The sequence below is a fragment of the Dermochelys coriacea genome, chromosome 10 (assembly GCF_009764565.3).
Source record: "Dermochelys coriacea isolate rDerCor1 chromosome 10, rDerCor1.pri.v4, whole genome shotgun sequence".
Lineage (NCBI taxonomy): Eukaryota > Metazoa > Chordata > Testudines > Dermochelyidae > Dermochelys > Dermochelys coriacea.
Genome location: NC_050077.1, coordinates 70,803,053 through 70,819,478, shown reverse-complemented (window position 1 = coordinate 70,819,478; position 16,426 = coordinate 70,803,053). Strand labels below are relative to the sequence as shown.

General features: G+C 44.9%; 2 protein-coding genes across 10 annotated transcripts in view; one reads left to right on the top strand and one right to left on the bottom strand.

Annotated features, from left to right (window-relative positions):
- The window catches only part of FANCI (FA complementation group I), a 40,305-nt gene extending 27,565 nt beyond the window's left edge, over nucleotides 1–12,740 (top strand). For 4 of the 5 annotated variants that reach the window (XM_038419480.2, XM_038419479.2, XM_043494183.1 and 1 more), the window contains 14 exons: nucleotides 1,085–1,248; nucleotides 1,706–1,785; nucleotides 2,353–2,469; nucleotides 3,564–3,615; nucleotides 4,655–4,782; nucleotides 4,949–5,017; nucleotides 5,166–5,256; nucleotides 5,857–6,041; nucleotides 7,512–7,568; nucleotides 7,650–7,709; nucleotides 8,521–8,604; nucleotides 10,079–10,174; nucleotides 10,903–11,028; nucleotides 11,770–12,740. In XM_038419480.2, the coding sequence (XP_038275408.1) occupies nucleotides 1,085–1,248; nucleotides 1,706–1,785; nucleotides 2,353–2,469; nucleotides 3,564–3,615; nucleotides 4,655–4,782; nucleotides 4,949–5,017; nucleotides 5,166–5,256; nucleotides 5,857–6,041; nucleotides 7,512–7,568; nucleotides 7,650–7,709; nucleotides 8,521–8,604; nucleotides 10,079–10,174; nucleotides 10,903–11,028; nucleotides 11,770–11,835 (1,375 nt within the window). In that variant the 3' untranslated portion in view covers nucleotides 11,836–12,740. The remainder of the gene's footprint in view (nucleotides 1–1,084; nucleotides 1,249–1,705; nucleotides 1,786–2,352; nucleotides 2,470–3,563; nucleotides 3,616–4,654; nucleotides 4,783–4,948; nucleotides 5,018–5,165; nucleotides 5,257–5,856; nucleotides 6,042–7,511; nucleotides 7,569–7,649; nucleotides 7,710–8,520; nucleotides 8,605–10,078; nucleotides 10,175–10,902; nucleotides 11,029–11,769) is intronic. The other variant, XM_038419481.2, reaches the window with a different exon arrangement.
- Nucleotides 11,724–16,426, bottom strand: part of POLG (DNA polymerase gamma, catalytic subunit) — a 28,918-nt gene continuing 24,215 nt past the window's right edge. For all 5 annotated transcript variants that reach the window (XM_043494186.1, XM_043494188.1, XM_038419488.2 and 2 more), the window contains 3 exons: nucleotides 15,694–15,902; nucleotides 13,804–13,964; nucleotides 11,724–12,335 (listed from right to left, as the gene is read on the bottom strand). In XM_043494186.1, coding sequence (XP_043350121.1) covers nucleotides 12,271–12,335; nucleotides 13,804–13,964; nucleotides 15,694–15,902 — 435 coding nt within the window. In that variant the 3' untranslated portion in view covers nucleotides 11,724–12,270. The remainder of the gene's footprint in view (nucleotides 12,336–13,803; nucleotides 13,965–15,693; nucleotides 15,903–16,426) is intronic.

Sequence of the window (16,426 nt, the reverse complement as noted above, 5' to 3'; positions counted from 1 at the left end):
ACCAGACTTCTCAGGCCTTTGGGAGGCAATTTAGTTTGAACCCTGCTCCAGTTACAGTTTGAAATAGTTACGTGTGAAAGAGGAGTTCACTTTTAGCCAAACATTGGCTGTTTCCCTTTGAGTTTAAAGCCTTAGTCCTGTATCTTCCTCATTCCTCTGATGGTAGAAAGTAGATGACCATCTAGTACCACTCTGATTAGAAGTCACTTTTGTGTAATATAAATTTACATGCTACACAAACATCAAGAAAGGAAGAAACACATTCAGTTCTAAAGAACCTATAGTCTCTGTCTGATCCTGCAAACTCCTCCTTGTGCAAATAATTCTTACCCATGTCAATAGTTGTACTGAAGCCAATGGAATTGCACATGTTAGCTAAAAACTATCCATCTGAATAAAGAGGTTTTCATGATCAGGCTTTAAGATAAACCAGAGAAGGGTCATCATGGCAGGTAAAGGATTGTGTGGAGAGAGAGAGATGGCTGGAAGAAGGGGAAAGAAGATTCTTGATGGTTGAGAACAGGAAGACTCTTACATTACAGGTTCCCCTCAGACCAAACCCTTCTCATTCTTCAAGACTTCTCTATTTAGTTTCTCTTTTCTGTACATTCACCACCTTATTTACATAGAGCCCAATACAGATATCTGGCCCATCAAAAACACAAACTTTAGGAGACAAAGTCCTTGTGGTAAGTTACGTAAGTCTAATTGATAAATATGACACCAGTGATAAAGGTTCAGACGTGGGGAGGGGGCACACTGAGTCAGTGAGGGAGGGAAGGCCATGTGAAAGGGAGTGAGTTTTTAAAGAGGGATTTGAAGTAGGAGCAGGAGGTAAATAGGCACATGGGGAGAAGGAAAAATAAAATGATCAGATGGGTCAAAGAGGAAGAATGCATAGAAAACAATGGCTGTGAAGCTTGTATCAAAACGAATTCTGCCTTTAAAATGACTCTCTTCCTGTTCAATTGTACTAAAAGAAGATCCAGCCTGTAGAGTCCAGAACTGATTCTATTCCAGTTCTTCTGCTATGCAACCAACTATGCTAGAACATGTGAACTAACTCCCCACCCACCCCTTACAGGGTCCTGTTATGGAGATACACTTCAATTCCAACTGCAGTTGAAGAGTCTGGGAAGAAGAAGGGCAAGAGCATCTCGCTGTTGTGCTTGGAGGGCTTGCTGAAGATATTTAACACAGTGCAACAGCTCTACAAGTCCAAGATCCCACAGTTTCTACGGGCATTGGGTAGGCACTTTGGCTGTGACAAAACAGGTCTGCTCAGTCCTGGTCTCTCGCTAATGGGGCTAGATGTGCTGTGGAGGCTTTGCACAGGACCTCTCGATAAGGAGAAAGTTGACCTCATGTCATTCAGAAGTGATGCTGGTCACTGAGCTCCAGCTGGCTTTCTTTGCTTCAAGCTAGTCCCAGAGATGTAAGGACTCAATAGAAGCAAGCAAATAATCTCTGTTGGCAGAGCATGATTGGAAGTTTGGCATGGTACCTTCCTGTTTGAAATCCTGCCTTGAACCATCCTTTTTGCCCTCCACAATTCTCCAGTATGTTTTCCTCAGACTTGTGGCCTTTACCACCACCGCAAAGGAGAATGTGCGTGCATGCTTGCGTATGTGTCTGTACTAAATCCTGTATGCTGGACTCAGCACTTAACTCATCATCTCTCTCTCTCTCTCTCTCTCTCTCTCAGATATTGCTAATGATGATGCAGAGGAAGAGGACGATATTAACGTCACCGAGAAAGCTGCCTTTCAGATCCGACAGTTTCAGGTAAGCAGCAGAAATGTCACTGTGGGTAGCGAGTGGTCTCAAAGCATGAGCTAATTTGGATGTTTTGCCTAGGCTATTAGCCTGCTACCAACTGAAAAGAAAATGTCCTGTGACTGTCCCACTGAGTGATTCACTGGCACCTTCAGAAGAATTTCACATCTGTTAGGAAGCTCAGTAAGACTTAGTGCATATAGGGACTGAGCGGGGTGTGTATAAGGAGCTGCATCTCTCCCTTAATGTGGTCTGTACGGTGCATAAGAAAGCAACTGTAGGGACCAAAGGTACAATCCACACCTCAGTGAATATTGTAAGAGCCTCACTAAAGTAGAAACTAGCTGTTATTTAACAGCTTGTAACAAAATCAGATGCTCACAGATATGTTCTAAAAGCATCTTGATTATCTCTGTAAGAAATTCTGCTCTCCTTCAGTGTTGTGCTGCCTATGCAGGGGGTGGGGGCTGCTGATTTCTTTACATGCCCCAGTCTCAGAGGCTTTTGGTTACTTGCCTCCTAAAATGGCCCAGGCATGCATATGTACTGGATTCTGTCCTTCCTTCCCATGATCAGAGGTCTCTGGTGAACCAGCTCAGCAGTGCTGGCGATGACTTCAACAGCAAGGAAGCCCTATCACTTGTGACCATTATCTCCACTTTGTCCAAGCTACTGGAGCCTTCCTCTCCACAGGTACTTAGCAGAGCTGTTAGTGATTGGTGAGAATGCGTGTGGTGCTGGCACTAGTGGGTCTGAACAACCATGATACACGGGGAGAAGGTAGTCAGCTTGGTTTGACTGCAGATCCCCAGATGGTGACGGGAAGATTTTTGTTCATTCCCCTCTGTGCTTGCAAGCACATCAAACGCTGCCAGGATAACTGGCAGCCAAACTTTAGCCTACAATATTGAATGTCTTCAGGAATGACACATTTTAGGAAGGCTAAATTAATGAGGGAGCAGTAGCACTGGCTGGAGCCATAATGTAGGCAGATGCTGTACACGCTTCCCTGCGATACCTCTATTAATTCTCCTTTATTATTTGTATTGTGCTACCACCTAGAACCCCTACCCTTATTGTGCTGGGTGCTGTCCAGTCGTGACAGAGAGACAGCCCCCTTCCCCCTGCTGTGCCAGTCCAGACCCCTTGCACAGCTCTGCCAGTGCACCTTAATCCTGACCTGCAGCAATCCCTGCCCTTCTGCAGAAGTCCTGGCCCCTTCCCACACACACCTCAAGTCTGGACTACAGTATCCCTGCTATCTGGCCTCCTGACTAGTAGCTATTAATCATGCCAAATTGTGGTGTTTCTTCTATATGGGTACAGATCCACTGGGGGCCCCTCTAGCCCCATCTCTTCAAGGAAGAATGTTTGAGGGCTTAACCCCTCTAACACATACATACAACATTTAAAGGGCGACCAAAGGGAGACCAAATTTTACCCAGCCAACAGTGAAACTGAAAATTTGCCAGGAACATGAAGGCCTTATCTACTTTGGAGTAAATGGAGTAGACTGTAGTTACTCTTCTCTTCACTAAGAGGCTGTGTCCAGGGGAGACCACAGACCCTCAATGCATCGTCTTGAAACAAGCATCTATCACTCTTCACTAGGTGTAGAACTCCACAGACCCTGTCTGGGCATCTTTCTGCTAGAGGTGCCGCTGTTGGTTTCCATGGATGATTCGTACCGTTATGCTGAGCGTATTTCTTGAATTCAGACTGATTTTCTTCAGTTTAGCATTGTCTTTGTGACTGCATTCATGTAAAACCCTTTTTCCCTTGTGTAGTTCATACAGCTGTTCTCTTGGACAGTCAAGATTTGCAAGGAAAACAGTCTGGGTGAGTAAGATTTTTGGAGTAAATTCAGACTTGAGGTACTAATGTGAGCAGATGCAACTCCATTGACACTAGATCTGAATTTGGGCCTTTGATACTGTGCTCCGAGTTCCTCTTCCATTCATCCTTTTGATGGGTTCAAGCTCAAAGCCTTGTTTTATTGACAAATGCAATGGATTTGCAGAAAATAGTATGGGATGTGCTAGGGCCACTTTAAAGTTGTCTTCTGTGGCGCTAGCAAACTGAACGTTGAGTGGGTATCTTTCATTTCACCTCCCTCCCCTCTTCAGCTGCCCAGGACTGGATTTTGTTCTGTAAAGATAGCCACTGTTCTCGGACTTGGTGTCCCAGCTTATGGTCACTCAGCTGCTTGCTGATGACTTACAGTGTGTATGATAAACCCATTGTTTCATGTTCTCTGTTTGTGTATATAAATCTCCCCTCTGTTTTTTCCACCAAATGCATCCGATGAAGTGAGCTGTAGCTCACGAAAGCTTATGCTCTAATAAATTTGTTAGTCTCTAAGGTGCCACAAGTACTCCTTTTCTTTTTGCGAATACAGACTAACACGGCTGCTACTCTGAAACCTGCTGATGACTAGAAATTCCAACATCTCCCCTTTTACCTTGCAGTGCAATAGCATTTGCCTCCTAGTCACCATTCCCCTATGAGCTGAAGGGTCCAATCTACCTCATTCCCCCTTGAAGTATATATTATTTGAAATACCTCATGTCTCTAACTTCCTGATCTGACTAATCATAAGCTAAGGGGACTGGGCAGGGATGTAGGGTCAGAGCTAAGGCTGTTTGTAGAACCTTAACTGCAAATTGCCTGACTTCCAAGCTCCTCTTTTGTAACTACAGTGTTTTAACAAGGGTTTAATGCAGTGTGTCTCTGTATCGCCTAAGCTGTCTCTCTCTCCTGAAATGTAGGCTATAGTAAAATGCATGCTCGATCTCATCCTAGCAGGATGACTGACAGTCCTTGAAAAGCCAGTGGAGTGTCATGCCTGATGACTGTCATTTCCTCTCCTTTCTTGCAGAGGATGCCCCTTGCTGTAAGGGTTTGCTGACCCTGCTCTTCAATCTCCACGTTCTCTACAAGAGCCCTGTTGGCCTGCTGCGTGAGCTCGCCCAGGATATCCATGCTCACCTTGGAGACATAGATCAGGTGCGGGCCAGAACCCCAGCTCTCCATGTAAGCTTAGCATCTCCTGGTGCTGCAAAGGCTGAGGTGGAGTGTGTCTGAGCAGCATCCCTGGAAGAAGCCCCAAATACATGTAGCATGTGACTGAATCCAAAGATTTGATTATCAGAGAGCCTCTCTTTCCCCACAGGATATGGAAGTGGAGAATCCATCACATTTTGCTATCGTGAACATCAAGACAGCAGCCCCTACAGCCTGTGTGAGTTGGAACAGTATATGTAAGACCTAGTCTCTGCTACTACTATGCACCTGGGGCCAAGACTCACCTTGGTACATGTGGGTTGCAGAACTCCTAATGTGATAAACTATGTTCCAAAAACCTGTTTTGCTTTCTCTTTTTTCCTTAGCTGCTGGTCCTGGCTCAAGCAGAGAAGGTCCTTGAAGAGGTGGATTGGCTGATCAAAAAGCTTAAGAACCACTTGGTATTGGAGATACCAGGTAATGAAATGGCCCTCTGCTCTGCAATGGCCTTAGAGCTCCACAAAAGAAAGACAGAGAGATAGATAGCAAGGAAACACTTCACTGTTTTGAACAGCCAACTTACTAAGATGGCTTCTTGACATAGATGGTGAAGGCACCTCCCTTGTGCTGGTCCCAGGAGGGAAATGTAAGAGTTGTTAATCATTACACTGATTCATCCCACACACACATACTCTTCCTCTCTCTCTCCCTGCCCTCCTCTCACATGAAGATGGAAATTTGTATTTTGCCATCTTAGTATTGTGTTGATTGCTGGGAACTGGGTTTTGGGACAAATATATGCAGGCTGCATGTGACTTCAGGAGAAAGCTGCTTGTCTAATTGTGGTGGGGAGGAGCAGGAAGGGTCACTGGACTGAACCTATATGTCCAATGGTAGGGCACAAGGGGCTACTGCTAGCTCACTGACCAGAGCATATTACATTTTAGTTCTGAGAAGGGCAGAAGTGAGGGCTTTTTTAGCACCACTTTTAGCAAAATCTGTGCTGATTTTTACTTCACTTCCCCTAAAGCCTCAGTGTGTATGTGCTGTGGATGTACCTATCTCTTCTCTTTTTAGAAGACTCCTCTCAGGCATCAAGCCAGATCCAGTCTCTGGAAAAGGCTATAATCCTGCAACTGGGAACACTGCTGACGGCTTACCATGAGTTGGTGCAAACAGCCCTTCCTGCTGGGAGCTGCGTGGACACTCTTCTGAGAAGCCTGAGCAAGACTTACACTATTCTCACCTCCCTCATCAAACACGTGAGTGCTCTTGTGGTGAACTGGCAGGATGGGATTTAAACATCTCTGCCCTTTCCCCACAACAAGCTAACAGTGGCAGCAAGGAAACACTTCACTGTTTTGAACAGCCAACTTACTAAGATGGCTTCTTGACATAGATGGTGAAGGCACCTCCCTTGTGCTGGTCCCAGGAGGGAAATGTAAGAGTTGTCAGTCATTACACTGATTCATCCCACACACACATACTCTTCCTCATCTGCAGCTTGGGACTGTCAATGTGATGTAATCATGCCAGTCCTCACCCTCCTCCAGTGGCAGCATGCATACGAGTTTCCTAGCCTCTAGGTGGAGTTTCCTAGCCTCTAGGTGGTGGCAGCGGCTAGCAAAGACAAAGGGTGCCTCTCTCCTGCTTAGTAGGTAAGGGCAGAGCTATGCTGCCCTTGGCTGGGAGTGGCTCTTGCATGCTTTGTAATCTTGCAGGCCCCTCACTGGAGAACCATGTGTCATTCATACTATGCAACCCCCCCCCCCCCACATCCCATCCATGGCTTGACACCTAGGATGAACAAATTAGCACATAAGGACTGACCAATGGCCTATTTAGTCTGAGATGATGCTTTGGAGGAAGGCAAAGAATTCCCTATGCCCCTAGGCAGTAGTGACATGCATAATGTGTAGGGAATGCTTCCTTTGTCCCACTGGTGACCAGCTTACACCCTGATAGTTCCTGTGATTTCCATCCTAACTAGTGTGGGCTGCAGAGGTTCTTCCTATCAGCACTCATACAGTGCAGTATGGTTATTCCAAAGGCAACCTCAGAAACATCTAGCCCAGTGGTTCTCAACCAGGGGTACCTGTACACTTGGGGGTATGCAGAGGTCTTCCAGGGGGTACATAAACTCATCTAGATATTTGCCTAGTTTTACAACAGGCTACATAAAAAGCACTAGTAAAGTTAGCACAAACTAAGATTTCATACAGACAAAATGAGAAAGTCAGCAATTTTTCAGTAATAGTGTGCTTATGACGCTTTTGTATTTTTGTCTGATTTTGTAAGCAAGTAGTTTTTAAGTGAGGTGAAACTTGGGTGTACACAAGACAAATCAGATTCCTGAAAGGGATACAGTAGTCTGGAAAGGTTGAGAAACACTGATCTAGCCTGCACTGCAGTGAACATTCCCCTTGCTCACAGTCCCTCCATTGCCTCCTAACATTTGCACAGGACAGGAACTTCACTTTGCCAAGTCCAAGTAAGGTGTGACTGCATCAGAGAAGGGTAACCCCTTGCCCCCTAAGTGGGGAAGCAATTAGTTCTCTCAGTACAGGGAGCCTTTCATGTTGCTTTCATCTGAATTCCCTCTCCCATGTGCTCAGTGGGACAAGGAATATCACAGAGTGAATTGTCTCCAGCCCTTGCTTGGAAAGACAAGTTTCAGGGGACGAATGGAAGTGTCTGAAGGAAGCTCACTCTCTCTTGTGTATTTCTTGCAGTATCTCCAAGTTTGCCGTAGTGGCCTGGGCACAATTTCAGGGAGGCTGGAAAAGCTGGTGAGTGCCACCTTATTATGCTGAGGGATAAACGCACTTCTTTGTTTCAGGAATAACACTGGTATCTCTGCTCCTTCATAGGTGAAGCTCTCCGGTTCCCATTTGACTCCACAGTGTTACGCCTTCATCACGTATGTACAGGTAAGTGGGCTAAGTTTCCTGTGGAAACACATGCTTCAGCATAAAGGAGAGTATCAGGAACAATGAGAAAATCAGCACTGCCTGTATTTCTGAACTCTCCATGGTGTGGCTTGAGGCTGCGATCATTCCAAGCTTCATCTTACCCTATATAAGCATGGCAAGAGACACATTCTTCTTCAGTAACGAAGGGATTAAAATTCTGCACGGACAGAGCAAGAATATTGATTTCAGCTTGGGAAAGGGAGGGAAGTGGCTGGCGTGCTGGTCTTTAAGCCATGTATTATATCACTTTATATTTATATGCATGTGTGGATACTGACGTGGTTTCTTTGGGCAAGTTTGATATTACTATTAACAGCAAATGGAAGAGAGACTCCAACTACAACACAGCCACACACCATATACATTAATATAATTGGCAATCTCTGCTCAAGGTGATGCCATGGGTCAAGATTAAGGTTCTTTGACAGATATGTCTATGTATGGTTGAGCAAGGGGTGCTTCAGGTCAGGACCAAGGGGCATTGCCAGAGCCATGTAGGAGAGACCAGAGCTGGAATTACAGGGGGAGCTGGAGCTCATACTTAAGCTATGTTGGCAGAGTTGGGGGAGGGATGGGGAGAAGCTTGCATGAACACCTGTCCCTGGCTCTGGCAGTGTTGTTAGCTTCTCACTTTTATAAACTTCCAAATCCCTCAGTGAGCTGTAAACATTGAACTAGCCACATAGAGAAGACATTTGTCTGCCATGACTTGGCTACGGGCTGTTCTTGCTAGCCCTGTGATGCTGTGCCTTGTGCTTTCTTCCTTCAGAACATCCACAGTGAAAGCCTGAGCTTTGCAGGGGAGAAGAAAAAGAAGAGAGAGGATGAAACTGCTGCAGTTGCTACAGTCATGGTGAGCTTGATTCACTCCCTGTTAGAATCTGGTTGCATGCAGTGGAAATAGCAGTGTTGTCGATTCTTGAGATTTTATTACGAAGCTTGTGATGATTGGTGTTTTCTTAAAGCTCTGTCTCTGTCAGGCAGGTAAATACACCACAAACTCAGCTTTCATTTAAGTAAAAACAAAGTTTGTAGCCCTCCTGGCTGTGGAGAAAAGTTTGAAAATGCAACCCCAGTGCCACCCTAAAGGCTCAAAAAACAAGGCAACATGAACAGCTTTTTTTTTTTTTTTAAATCTCATGCTTGACTCTTCTTTTTTTGAGCATTTGGGGTTGGCAATACTAGCACATTTCTGTTTCAATGTGCTGATGGGCTCTTTGTGCGGTTGGAGTTTCCTGAGAAAGATGGAGCATTTCATTTGACTAAATGAGGTCAATAATTGCAATTGCAAGTGACTGAGTTGGAAAAGTGTGAATGGGAACTGGAGGGTTAGTTACACTGTTTAAAGGTGTGTGACCCTTCATATTCATCAAAGCATTTTGCTATCCACTGTTATGTTTACAGCTGGTCAAATTTCAGACACTCCGGTGCCATTCAAGTGAGCCAGTGCTTTGCTGGTAAAAAGCAGTGAGGATAGCCAAGACAATGACTTCCTCACTGCTCCCTGAAGGTAAAGTGATGCTGCTAAGAACAGCAGATTTACCTGGAGCTGGATACTGCCTCCTGGTTGGTTATTAGAAGTGAAAGTCATAACAGAAAATAAATGGAGCAGAAATGCAGTGAGTAGGAAATGGGTGCTGCCAAATGGAAAAACCCAGCTCTGGAATGGTCAGAATAGAAGTACCATGGTATACCTGCTCCAAAGGTGGTACTGATCCAGTCAGTTTAAAAACAATCCTGAACCTAAGTTGGCGAGGTTTGGTATGGAGTTGATACTTGGTACAGGGGAAGGGATGGTGTCAGTGGTGTAGTACTGAAGTCGTTCACTGACAATCTGGGGTTGTCTGAACCAGAGATGGGCTAGAATTACAGTAATGATGCACCATGTTCACTGAAGGCAGGATGAGAAGTAATGGATGTAATCTGGAGGAAGGGAAATTTAGATTAGCTATTAGGAAGAACTTTCTAATTCCAAGGGAGGTGGACAAACACCTGTCAGGGATGATCTGGGTTTACTTGGTCCTGCCTCAGCCTAGGGAGCTGGATTTGATGATCTCTCGAGGTCCCTTCCATTTCTATGACTATGTCCCTTGACATGAGAAAGTGGAGTCCTGTATAATACCTTTAAGCAATTGGCAACTGTGGTAAATAGGTTTTAAAATCTCTTCCCTTCGGTTACAGAAATCCAGGCTGATGTGTGCAATTTGAGGATCAGATGAACGTGTCCATTGTTACATACCTGGGCTGCTCACACTGCATTAAGTTTACTATGGGAGCCTTCAGTGTTCACATCCAACCTCCTTTTTTTTTTTTTTTCCATATTACAGGCCAAGGTGCTTCGGGAGACTAAGCCAATCCCAAACCTGATTTTTGCTATAGAGCAGTATGAGAAATTTCTTATCCATCTCTCCAAAAAGTCAAAGGTAATCTGCCCTCCTCTGCAGCAATCTGTGGCTCTGCGTGGCTGAAGGACAGATGACCTACATACAGCAAAGCAACATCACTGTGAAAGGCTGTTGTACCTCTACTTGGTTTTCTAAATGAATGTTACTACAGCTGTTATCAATGCAACTGGTCATAGAAGAAATTCACTGTCATCGCAACTTTCTCACAAATCCTGGCCTGACTTTCTATTCTAAATTGATGTTACATTCAGGCAGCTGGCATCAATGCAGGCACTTGGAGAAGCACAAGCTTTCTGATGACTTAGCCATTTTGTATTTTCTTGTTGAATAGAAACTGAAAGGGTTAATGCCATTGCTCTGCTCATTCATCTCAACTGCACTGAAAGAAACACTAGCCAAGGCTCTCAGCTGAGATGACATCAGGGTAATATACACATTTAGGGTTCCTGCCTACTCTCACCCCCTTAAAAAACCCATAAGGTAGGTAGCTTTTCCCATTTGAAAGTACAGGCAGGGGATGTTGAACACACCCAGGATGAAAGAAAGGGAGTGTGAAAACATCAGTCTGTCGCCTAGACTGCCAGTCACACACTGTTATTGGCAGGAAGGTGAGCTAGGACTCTGCCCTGGCACTAGGTTGGAGGAGCAGGCAATGGTAGAAAGCTGCACTACAACAGGTATTAATGCTGTAGCATTCTCTCCTAGCAATCAGTCTTGAAATACTCATTGTCTTTTGGTTACGGTAGGTGAACTTGATGCAGTACATGAAGCTGAGCACCTCCCGGGACTTCCGCATCAATGCATCCACACTAGAGAGTGCGCTGCAGGAGAAGAACACTGAAGATGCTGAAAATGAACCAGACAATGACCAGGTCAGAAGTCTCACAAGAGCAAGTGCCAGGGCTTATGGAGGCCACTCTCTGAGATCCAGCTGAGGCTGGGCTTTGTGTGTGTGTAATCAGTGTCAAATAAGCCTGCCCTAGTTCCATCTTTAAAGGGGAACCCCTAATTTACTATCTGCCCATTTAATGAGTGAAATGGTAAAGACCCAACTCTGCCATCCCTGTAACGTGACACTGTGTTGCTTAGCCCAACACTTTGCCCTGAGCTAGTTTTCACTCAATATGCCAGTACCAATTCAAGTGAATCAGTTTAAAATAAAAGACATTTTCCTCATTTCCAGTGCTGAAGGCAGAGTAGTATATTGGCCTTCCTTAAGTTCCACAGGAACAGAATCTGTTCCCATCTGACTGATGCATTTGTGAGAGTGCTAGAATGTCCTGCCTCCTCGAGGCTTAATCTGTTTGTTCCCTTAGGGATCTACTGTCACACAACAGTGGTCAGGGACCTTTTGGGGTAGACACTACAAACAAAATAAGGAGGCTACTGTCTCAGGGCTTATACTCAGTCCAATTTCCAGATAAAACAAGCATGCATTAATGGGGCTTCTAGCAGTATCTGCGTGAGGAATACTGGCCATGATGTGGAAAGAACAGAGCTAGTTCTCACTCTGTGTGAGTGGTTTCTTGAAGTAGATAAACTACTGGGTTAGAACCACATAAGCCTGTTTTTCAGTAGCATAACTCGTGCTTTTATTGATATTCCTCCCCTAGACAGTTGCAGCAGAACAGCCAGCTGAGAGCCAGGAACCCAAAAAGAAGAGACGACGAAAAAAATAGAGCTCCTGCCTTCTTGTCAGAGTAACGCTCACCCAGCACAGCTTTTCTGTTGCAGACTGTCAGCAATTCCATGGACAACTGTACCTACAAAGAAATTGTTCTGGCAATGGAAAACGAGTACTCATGAACGCTGCTTGAGCTATGCTGGCCCAGTGATGCACAATCTGTGCAAGACCTTGTATTTTACAGCTAAAAGTTCAGCCTTGGGTAGGCTGTTCGGACTCTGTTCTGGGAGCTGCCTTTGCCATTAGAATGTGCTGCTTCAATGGAGTCCTCTCCCTCAGCCAAGTCCCTTCTTCTTAGAGCAAGACAAGGATTTGTCACAGAGGCTGGTTCACTACTAGGAGCCCTGTCCTTGCAAGGATCACAAGCATTGGCACTCCCTGCCAATAAGTTAAACTGTTTGAGAGTCTTACAGTTTGGTTGTCTCCAGCTCTATTTTCTTTTCTCCAGTGAGCCTTTGGTTATTTCAATAAGCTGATATATATCCAGAGCTTCACCTGAAAGACAGTTAAATTATTTCCACTTGGGCACTTTCTGAAAGCCCACAGCATAAAAGTGAGAGACCTCTGCCAACACCATGTTTTCCACTGTTTTGTTGCTTTAAAGGCCCTAACGCTCCTTCTGTGAATACAAGATCACTGCAGCTGTAGGCTGTAAAGATAGGAATAGAGAATCCAACTATGGTGGTACAGTGAAAAAAGGAGCAGTTAATTAATATTCCTGAGGTTGGACTATAGTGTTCTCTTTCTGCTGACTTTAGCTGTAATGCACTTGGCTGCTTTGGTCCATGGTCCTGGAGAGAAGTCAACTGAGGTTCCTACCACTAGGACTTGTTCACTTGTTGCGCCTTTCCTGAAATGCACTTTGGCTTAAGCTTTACCAATAAAGGTTGTTTAAAGGGGTATTATTTAAAAGTCATGCATTGAACTACTCACACTTCTAATTGCCTATTCATTTATGCTCCTAGAATTAGGCAGTTGGTTCTTTACTTGAAAGAACAGTCTCACATTTCAGGAGGTATTTAAATAGCTGCTACTTAAGTTATTTGCATCAATTAAAAGATGTTTGTCAAGTGATGAGTAAGTATCACTTTATCCTGAATTGGTGGGTACTAGTATGACTTCAGCTTGAATTGTCTGCAGCTTTTTCAACAAGACTGTGCTGTGCTAAGAACAGTCAATGGGAGAAAGGCAAAAGCACTAGACTAAGACTTAGGATGTGTTTACACTGGAGATGTAATTTTCAGGTCAAGTGTAAATACCCCCCACACTAGCTCACAAGCTAGAGCACTAAAAATAGAAATGTGGGTGCAGGTAGCAGGATGGGTTAGTCACGCTGAATGCAGTCATCTGAGACCTGAGGTATATACTTGATTGGCTAGCCTCTTATGGTGCTGTGGCTCCATTTCTATTTTTAGCATGCTAGCTTGATCAGAGATAGCATGGGTATGTCTACTCAACCTAGAATCTACATCTCCAGCTCCAATGTGGACATACGTGTAGGGGTGACAGAGACAGCAAGCGAGGAGTTTGCACAATGTTACTGCAAACCCATCACCCAGCAGGGAGGTGGCAGTCCTCTAGGACTTGGCCCAGAATTTACACATAGAACAGGCTTTAGCTGGGAGTTCCACATTTAGTGCCATTGGATTGAAAATGTAGGCTGGCCTTGGTGCTGAGAAAGGAACGTCCTAACAGATGGTACAAGCAAATACATGGTCATTTTCAGAGTGCATGGTCTTTGTACAGAGCCTTATGGGAATTTGTGCTTTGTATTTTTACAGTAAGTAGTTTGTACCTATCAGGTGACTGCGACAGAGCAATGCTCAATCATAAAGCTCCTAGCTGAACAAGCTCTGTGACAGCATTTAGCAAGTGCTGCTACTTACATATGGAGATTAGCTGTTCATGCTTCAATAAGCTATAATCTGCTTCTCACTTCTAGCTTGTGTGAAATGATACTTACCTAGTGGGATGCCATATCTCCTCTCCAGACCACTTGGATTTGATGGAGTTACACAATCCATGGTCACCTCCTTCCTTAAACACAGGTCAATATCCACAGCACTGAAAAAAGCCACTGACTGAGGCAGATCCTGTAGGCCTAGCTTGTAGGCAAACATGCACCTGAAAGAGTAAGAGCCACTGCATGTAAATACTTATCCTTAGAGTCTTTCCCTTCTCATGGTGGGCAGCGGATTTGAGCTCTGTTGTAGGAGCTACCCTCAGATCTGCAAGTGGGCCAATTAGTGCTTTGTCACAGCTCTTCACTATAACCACCACCACTTTCAGATCATGGGAAAGATCTTTACTCAGACACAGGGGCCAGGACCCTTTATCCTCAGATTGCCCTGGCAGGTGGGAGACTCATCAAGGCAGGCTCATTCTACTAGCAACCACCACAAGGCAATTGCTGGGTGTTACAGCTGGTTTTCCAAGAGCTTTTCTTCAGTGCTGATGCTCCCAGTGGCTGTAGAGCTGGTTCTATCAGGCTTTAAAAGGTAGCAAGGACCCTCATTTCACAGTTAGCAACAAGCTTGGTACCCTCTAACAGAAGGGGGAGAACTTCTGCTTTAATCAAGCCTAGTCCTGCCTGCAGCAATAGCAGCTTCAAAGAATGTTAGTGGGTTGTTAAAGATTTTACATCCTATTTGCACAGCACTTTGAAGATGTAAAGTGCTTTATAACTACTCAGTAACAGGATTTTGGTATTGCTGAAGAGGAGGTGGGAGGAAGAGAGCCAAGGCATGTTCAGTTTCCCTTCTAAGAAAGGAAGAACCCAGACACTTAACTCCAGTTACACTCTCTCGCTCCGTGGGAGGATTATGTGAGAGAGATTTTCCCAACGTGAAGCCCACTGCCACCAATGGATGGTGCAAAACCATGGGTGCCAAGGCATGAGCACAGAGATGCTGTGTTTACTGGCATACTTAACTAGATGCAAGAGCAAGCAGCTCTGCTTTAGTCTACTTCACTGTAACAGTGCTGGGATGTGCTGATAAGGGGACTCGTGTAAAGTTATTACCTCAAAACTAATTTTTAAACTACAGATTAAAAGCCACATGGCTTTGAATCACTAGAGCTGCCTCACTGCTGTGACCAGTGTAGCCACACAATGGAAAGCTACTAGTAGCAGGACCCAGGCGCCAGGAAGGAGTCACTTCTGCTGTGGCAGTACAGGGCTTTAACGTGCACGTGTGCTAGGAGCAGCATAGGAGCATTTTCTGGCACAGCAGTGTTGCAGGTACTGACATACATTCTTGCTCCTGCTAGGAGAGCCATGAAGCTGAACTGCTCTGCATTCAGTTATATAAGGGAAGATTTTTGACACACACAAGCCTTCAAGATTTAGAACTTTAAAAGCCATTAGGTTCTAGTTCAATTCCCACCCAAGGGCTGTTGGGCTGTGTGAAATTGGTGCGTGTGTGTGTGTGGGGGTATTCACATCAAAATCCTAGTACCCCAATTTGCCTCTGTTAGCAGAGTGGTTAAGGACTGACTGCTACAAAGCCTGATTGCCCCTCTCGCTTTATAGATCTGTGTTTAGATCAGGAGTGAGGCCCACAAGAAGAGGGAAGCTTGATCTGTAATTGCCTGTGTTAGCCTGGGTGGTGAATGAAAAGGAACTCGGTCTCTGGTGCTGCTAACTTGACTCTTTTGGCCAACTCCACATTCACTAAGGACAAAACATCATTTAAGTGATGGACTGTTTCTTAACTTTCCTACCATACCAACACTTTCCGCCTATTCTGTCCCATCAGGAAGCACATGCCCTGCAGTTTTGCCCCTATGAAGCAGCATGGTTAGAATGATGCTGGGGTTTTTTTTGTTTGTTTGTTTTTAAAAGAGATTTTACCGTGTTAGGAGGTTGGTGATCTGCAGGGCTAGGGCTGCCCGGTAGCGATCTTCACCCTGGACCAGGTAGCGCACCTCATCATGAATGCTGATGCAAAAGCGCCCATCGATGTTGAATTCTTCAAAGAGCCATTTCATGGATACTAGCATTAGGTGCAAGTAATCTACAGCTGAGCTCTGCACCACCCAATTCACTCTGCTGGTTACAAACTGGAAGAAACACAAACCAGAAGCTAGAAGAGTTCCAGAACAGATTCCTAAAGCAGGCACATTCCCTTGGGTCACACGATAGGAAGAGTTGGTGATAACAAGCCTGAAAGGGTTGTGTTGTTGGGGCAGTGTTTGACTATACAAAATCCCATTAAAAAAAACAAACCCAAAACCCCAAGCACATCCACTGGAGAGAAACAGAACTTTGCTGGCAGAACCTGTGCAAGACATCTATGTACCAGTTGAACATAATTACAGAAGGGCACTGTAATAGAATGATAGGATACAACTGCAACAACTTTTGTTATTTCCTAGATGCTAACCAACCCTCACTATACAAATTGCCCTTTTATAGGAGCATGTTCCCAGCATGCTTTTCGGGGGGTGTTGACCCTTTAAATCTAGCAGAAGCAAGCAGCCTCACCCCTGAAGGAGCCATTTACAACTAGTTACTGCAGCTGTCTACTTGCTGGTGAGTATGCTGAACTCCTGTTATGTTCTCTTATTCCTGAGGATAAGATACA